Consider the following 7,010-nt stretch of genomic DNA (forward strand, 5'->3'; position numbering starts at 1 on the left):
GACACAATCTTGCTCTAGCCATGGAGGATTCTATGGAGGATTTTTTGAGTACTGTGTCTCCTCATTAAAAAAAAAAGTCTGTGCCAGACTGCCAGTTCACTTTAAGATCAAATCGTATTCATGTCCCCTTAATTAATGGATGGTTAAATCCCGAATCGATCCTTAAATTACGTCCCTCATTACACGCGTTTCACCTCCATCCCGTGGCAAGCATTTGACACACGCCGCCCCAGAGGGCCCGTTATCTAACCTCCCTGCCGCCCGTCTATTGCGCGCGCACTTGATTGGTTTCTCTCTGCGGTCGCGTAGGGTAATGGAGCTAACTGCTCCCCGGGAGAGCGAGGAGCCGCTCGGGCGGACCTGATTCCTGAGGCTCGACGTGTCCTTTTGAAATGAAATCCCAGCACAGTGCTATCACGGGCCGCACCTGGCTCGGGTTGCTTGGGTGAATCGAGGAGGCGTTTTGCCTGGTAGCAACTATCTGTCTCTCGGCAGACAGTGATGTGACAAGGAAGAAAGGCAGTTGCATTCTTGCTCTCCCCGCCCCCCCCCCCCCTCTCTCCGCTCACTTTTCTCTTTCTCTCAATTTCGTACAACTCTTGTGCAGTGCTGCCAACTAGACTGTGCTTTCAACGCCTGCAGTTTGCCTCCCATAGTCATGTCTTTCCATGACACTGTCTAGCCAGCTTGAAAACAAACCAGTCAAGTAAGCCTCACTTGGTCTGAATCAACCTTACCGATTCCGTAAGGATTTACATTGATCTCCTGTGGCTCAGTTGGTAAAGAACAGAGCCAGGCACGTCAAGGTCATGGTTTCATTGTGGGTGTGATGATCACAGATGTGTTGTGTTGCTTTGATGAAGCTGATGAAGGAGTGCGGTGAGTGATGGAATGGAATGTAAAAGATTCCCTCAGCCATGATAGCAGGCAGCCGTGTGTCACCTTGGAGGGGTGGTGGAGGTGCAAATAGGCCTGGCCATGCACACATGAAGAAATCAGCGCTCTCTCTCTCTCTCTCATACACACAACACATGCTCTCACACACATGCTCTCTGTCTCTCTCCTCTCTCTCTCAGACAAACACTCACACTCATTCCATAAAAGACACACAGTATCTTCTCCATAAAAGCACACCCCAAAGGGCATTCTCTCTTGTGGTGATGTTTTTTTCCCTCTCTTTTATGGTTACTTTCTCCTCCCTGACAAGGGACATCCCTGCAGGGCTGCTAGTATACACGAGCATGTCGCACAGAAAGCAAATACCACAAGCAGATGCGCTCTGCACAAACATCCCTGGGCTCTGGATGGCATTCCCACATTCACAATGTAAGAGAGGGCACCCTTGGAGGCCAAATATAAGTCCCAAACTCGCTCATTTTAGCGTATCCTCATTACATAAGTCTACCATCTGGACTTGGGTTCTTTTTGTTGCTAGTTGAGATGTGCTGGGAATATGATGAATAGGCCCCATTGTTTTCAGGACATTCCGATGCTCTTTCTTGTCGTGCCTTCCTGTCAACCCTGTCTATTTTTAACGTGGAGATGTGCTGATGTTCTGATGAAGGACACTTTTCCCCAGCAGCTGTTGAAGCATAACACACAGAGTAGGCTGAATAGAGTGAGTTGTTGGGGGGGGGGGGGGCTGTACTTTAATGCTTTTTACTGAACTTTTTAAATTCACTGGGATAATGAGTCTACAAAAGCCAGTTACTAAAAAAGAGCACGTTCATTCAAGTCAGGACAGGGGGAATACAAATTACTTTATTGTATCCTGTTTCTCCTTACTTGGTGACCTGCCTATTTGTCATTTTGGCAGGTGGATTCAGCCAATTGTTGCGGTCTTCCGTTGACATGCCTCATTTGCATCACCTGAACTCACTGACTTGGCAACCACAGTGCATGTTCTCTGGGTTGCTTGTCCTAGATTTACTATTAGTAAGTCACTAGACTTTTGCTGATGCATGAGCCAGAGCAAGTCTGAGCACTCAGTTGGTGACGAATCCATCTCCTGTCATTTCAATGCCCTCTTGCAGTCTTCAACAATTCCAAGGAATCTGAGCTGTGAGGAAGCTTATAGGTCACTAACACACACACACGCATCACAGGAACCCTCCCAGCCAGTTTGAATCCATTATCTAAAATAGCCCCCTTTCGTTTGCCTCCCCAGCTCTTGTTTCAATGTATGTGAAACACCATATTCTTAGAGGTCCTAGAATCATTTGCTATTGTGTGTCAGGGCTGAGTAGCTAGAGGCTGCCCTCCGGTGGTGAAATGTGTCTCTGCCGTTCAACCCACATCAAATACCAACCTCTGGTGTTGGAGGAGTTTAAACATGCTCACATAACTTAGAGCAACTATTTTGTTAACTTGTGAGAACATGACTGCATGTTTTCCCCATTTTGTCTTAAGGCCTTTGAAGGTTTCGCTGTTTTGGTTATGAAACCCTGTGACACTATTCGCAGCACCTACTTCTCTGTGCTGCTCGGATCAAAACTAACGTTAGTATCTTCTCTTCTTTCCTCCCTCTTTTCCCCCGTTTGGCCATCATGAATGTCAGCACTCATCCCTCTGCTATGCAGCCACGCCGAGATGTCCCCTCTGGCACATACACTGAAAAGGGAACTTTAGCCGGTCATGGTTAAAAATACCTCAGCTATTCCATCTCAAGGTGGACTAAGTTGGCTGCTGAGTTGCTTTCTCATTGATGAGACATCTTTGATAACTTTGACTCTAACTGATTTCCTGAACATAAAAAAATTGCAGTGCATGTACGACACTGAGAAGATTTGAAAAGGGTTAAGGAGAGATGGGTACAAATAACATGCAACTAAAAATTTTCAGTTTTATTTCCTAAATCAACAAAGCTGCATGAATGCTGCTCTGCAGTCATGAAGTCAAACATTTCACATAGATCATGGTTTAACAGAAAACATGATGTAAACAACTGATCGCTAATATCATGGTGATGCTTATTCAAAGCATCTTTTAATGGCTTCAACCATAAACCCTTATCTCTGTTACTCCCAACACCACATGTATGAGAGGCCTATTTACTTTTTATTCAGTGGGGACAGACCAGCTGTATTCATTCACACATTCATTTCAAATCACACACAGACACACACACACTGCTCTGTTTGACATTCACACACACACACGCTCTCTCTAACATGAACAAACACATAGACAAACTTCTGTTGACATTAAGGTGCAGCCACTGCTGTCTCTTACATACATACTCATTCAATACATAGCTCTTTTTTTACATCAACACACACACACACTCATGACCCCGTACACTCTGTCCTTGTTGACTCGGTGTGTTTGTCATGTGGCGGGGGCTGCCCGAGGACTTTCAGCCCAAACAAAACCAGAGTCTCTGTGTGTCGTATGACTAAGACACTGAAGCCCAGAGCCATGGGGAAGAGGCAGATAAAGATCCCCCACACTAGCGCCGCTATCAGCAGGCCTCTCGGGCTGGGGGATCCCCCCTGGAAAGCCCTTGTCTGGCAGCAGCGTTGGGGGCACCCCTGCAGCTGCAACTGCTGAGGGTCAGTCCTTGTCCTGCCACTGTCTGACTTTGCCGCTGTACACGCGGCTCTGCTTTGACGCAGTGGGTGCTGTCCGCGCGTCAGCAGTTGTTTGTCTTGCATTTGCCTAACCACCTTCTCGGCTTCAGTTGGAGACCCGCACCTGTCAGGTACTGACACAAAGCCCGGAGATGAAAGGTGGCACTTTCCATGAGGACAGGGTGGTTGCCGTCGCTCAGTGCTGAGAACACGGCACCTGTCGATTGTTGTTTCTGTGTCAACAGTGAGGCGATTTGTCCAGCCGCCACCTGAGGGATTAACGGGCGCACGGGAAACAGGTCGTGTTTGCATTTGCACTCGGACATCCGCGTTCGTCGTGGGCTCCCGCTCACTCTTCCACTCCAGAGAAAGCTCTGCGCTCATTGGGCCCATTCTGGCTGTTTGCGCTTGCCCCAGGACATCCGTGTTTGAGTGTTTTCTTTCGTCCTTTTCGTCCACTGGTGAACCCTCAGCCCTCTCTGGGCAAACGCATTCAGCGTCCGGCCTTAGGCTGAGGAGACTTAGGGTCCAATAGAGCCCCAGGAGGACCACAGCTGCAAGGAGGCCCCAGAAGGGCTCACTGACATCTGGCCAGGCCACAGAGAGCAGGCTGGGGAGACAGCGCCAGAGAGAGCTGATGCCGCCGCCGCCACCACCAGTGTCTCCCATCAGGCAGAGCTCGACGGCGTGTATGTCCAGGTCCCAGCGGCGCTCGGCGCGGAGCCCAGAGACGCACCACGCCAATAGGCAGCTCAGGACACAGGCGATGTGGGCCAGAACAGCCGCAGAGGAACTGTCCCCCTCTGACCGCTCTGCTCTCTCTGGGGCGGCCTGACTGACCGCCTTTCCGTTGTCCATCTCCCCTCGCTCAGAATACAGAGGAGTGCGCCACTCTTCTCCCCTCGTCTGTAAATCCTTCCCTCCATCCCCCTCTCCCTCCATCCCTCTGAGGTGGGGCCAGCGGAGATGGAAGGCCATCTCCATGGCGACCAAAGGGGTGGAGAGCAGCATCACGTTCCAGTAGGTGTGAGTGAGGAAGAGGAGAAAGCGGAGAGCGATGATGTCGGCAGAAACGGGAAAGGCCACCAGCCAGGGGTGAGCTAGCCGAAGGAACGCCAGGAACACTGCAACAGCAACAACACAAGGAGAATCACAACCCGGTCAAATGCTCTACACCAACACATCACTTAGCCCACAACCATGGAGGAAGGAGACATTCACTAGCAGTAAAGATACTGATCAGATATTGATTACTGATATTGAGATTCCTGTTTGAAAACACACTTAAAACCAAATGTGAATGGATGATGGCACACATTAATACACAGTTCACACTCAACCTTTCGCTACCTTAAAGACACCACACTTAAAAGAAACATCTAAAATGCTAGCTGCTATTGAGCAGGAGCCTCCCAGTGGGAGAGCTGCAGCTCATTTCTACAGTATTTAGAGTCTGCATGTCACTGGTTACTTTATGAGTCCTATAGCAGACTTCATCTGCAGAGAAACCTTTTATTTATTTATTTACTTTTTGACTGGCACATTCTGTGTTTTTTTCTTTGGTTCCGAAAACGTGCACACAACCCTATTCCTAACCCTAACCCACACACACACACACACACACACACACACACACACACACACACACACACACACACACACAACCAGAGAAGCCTGCCTGCCTGCCTGCTTGCCCGCCTGTGAGTGTGTGTGAGCTAAGAATAGCAGGAGACTGGTAGCCAAGGCTGGTTGAGCTGAGCTCTGAGATATGCGAGCGGAGATAAGACTGGGAGGCAGAGGGCTGCTCACGCGTGATAGCGAGGTCAGTGAGGAGCAGGAGGCAGCCGCAGCACAGCCCCACCGAGCTCAGGGATCCTCCTCGGACCATGCGGAGCCAGAGGATGCTAAGGCCCACTTTGCACAGGCACGCTGCGAGGGCAGCCTCCAGCAGTCCCGCCATCGCTCCACCTGTGAACCAGAAGTGGCACAACACAACTTAGTCAAGTATTAGTGTCACCAAATATGAATGTGTAGGTGTGCCTGTAGGGCAACAAGCTGCACTGTGTGCACAGACTGGAAGGTTGGTGCAAGCAAATATAAACATATCTGTGTAATAGCAGATAGCAGGTGAACAAGGTGTTCATTCAAACAGCTGATTCATAAGAAAGATAAATTACTTTGGTATTGTGTTTGCTTGAAAATAAATGTTAAGCATTTTAGAAATGTGCTCACTGCACTGATTATTCTGTGAAAACAACAGTAATTGTGTTAATGGTATGGTCCACAATAGATGAATGTTTTGATAACTTTGATAAGAGTTTGGGAAATGTCACTATAGAATATTAATTTGGGAAAAGTTACATTTTTGTTAATAACTAACATTTTAACGTTTTATAACTGTCTATGTGATTTAAAAAAAAGTCAAATAGGATATATTCCACAGATGTTACAGGAACAAATTGTAGGTAATAAATATGCAGCAGAAAAGCCAGGCTTCATGTGCCTCTAACATCTCCCACCATTATACACACACATGGACAAATACTGACAAATTCATGGCTTACCTTTTGGGATTACCTTTGTAACTTTTTTAAATAATAAAATCAATAAAATCTAATTATCTAAAATAATTAGATCACGGTCAGTGGAAATTAGTTTAAAATGGCAACAAAATGCAATTTAATTTGATCTCACCTAACCTGCACTCTATTTACTATCCCCCCCCCCCCCCACACACACACACACAGTTCCTCAACAGACCTGTAGAACCAGTCTCAAACACTTTGAATTGCAAAATGGAACATTTTCATTTTCAAGTTGATACTCCTGTTGCACTGAGACACACACGGACCACCACTTCACAGATATTTACACACTGTCTGCACTGTTGCACGGCATGGCTGAAGGATTCGAGCTCTTGCAGCGACTCATTCTCTAGAGCGGGCTGCGGCAGGTAAGGCCGACAGCCGAGAGGAAAGCTAGATAGAGGAGGGGAGAAGCAAGACAAAAGAAAGGAGCTGAGAGCTTGGTGCCTTACCTGTGGTCCACTGCCAGTGCTCTGCTTTGAGGCGCTACTAGAGCTGAACGCCTCTTAGTGCTTATCTCGCCTCCCTCACCACCCCCCAAAACCACCCACTCTGGGACATGTCCAAACCAAACGCTCTCCACTCACCTGTGTGTGTGTGTGTGTGTGTCAGCACGTGTCTGACAAGAGGGTGTGCCTCCTGTGTTTGCTGAAGATCACACACAAACCGGTCCAACTGCTTTTTTTCTCCATGGAAAAGGCCATCATCATGACTACATGTATGTTCTTCCAACGTGTTTTTTTGTTTCTTTCTCACTCTCTCTCTCCACCCCTTTGAGTCACGCCATGCACTTTAGACATTTATTTTTCTTCTCTTGTTTTTCTATTTATTTCCTTATTTACTTAGACATTGCACA

General features: G+C 47.7%; 1 protein-coding gene across 2 annotated transcripts; it reads right to left on the minus strand.

The window, feature by feature from the left end:
• Positions 1-2,822: 2,822 nt before the first annotated feature.
• Positions 2,823-6,776, minus strand: LOC143104331 (uncharacterized). Of its 2 annotated transcripts, none has more exons than XM_076268345.1 (3): positions 6,742-6,776; positions 5,379-5,537; positions 2,823-4,693 (listed from the first exon to the last, which is right to left on the minus strand). In XM_076268345.1, the coding sequence occupies exons 2-3, from the start codon at positions 5,527-5,529 to the stop codon at positions 3,285-3,287; spliced, it is 1,560 nt and encodes a 519-aa protein (XP_076124460.1). In that variant the 5' UTR covers positions 5,530-5,537; positions 6,742-6,776; the 3' UTR covers positions 2,823-3,284. The 2 variants fall into 2 exon arrangements, with proteins under 2 accessions (XP_076124460.1, XP_076124459.1); XM_076268344.1 differs by lacking the exon at positions 6,742-6,776 and adding an exon at positions 6,607-6,729.
• Between the last annotated feature and the right edge of the window lie 234 nt (positions 6,777-7,010).

This window comes from Alosa pseudoharengus, unplaced genomic scaffold (genome assembly GCF_046254945.1).
Source record: "Alosa pseudoharengus isolate Yale_2024_CS ecotype anadromous, Long Island Sound unplaced genomic scaffold, YU_APseudo_1.1 YU_APseudo_1.1_scf_5, whole genome shotgun sequence".
Lineage (NCBI taxonomy): Eukaryota > Metazoa > Chordata > Actinopteri > Clupeiformes > Clupeidae > Alosa > Alosa pseudoharengus.

Bases quoted from the DNA above. Each gene is read 5' to 3' on its own strand.
- LOC143104331 (XM_076268345.1), bottom strand. From the start codon at position 5,529: ATGGCGGGACTGCTGGAGGCTGCCCTCGCAGCGTGCCTGTGCAAAGTG. The intron at 4,694-5,378 runs GTGAGCAGCCCT...TTGCTGTTGCAG, and splicing joins CACTGACCTCGCTATCACGC to TGTTCCTGGCGTTCCTTCGG.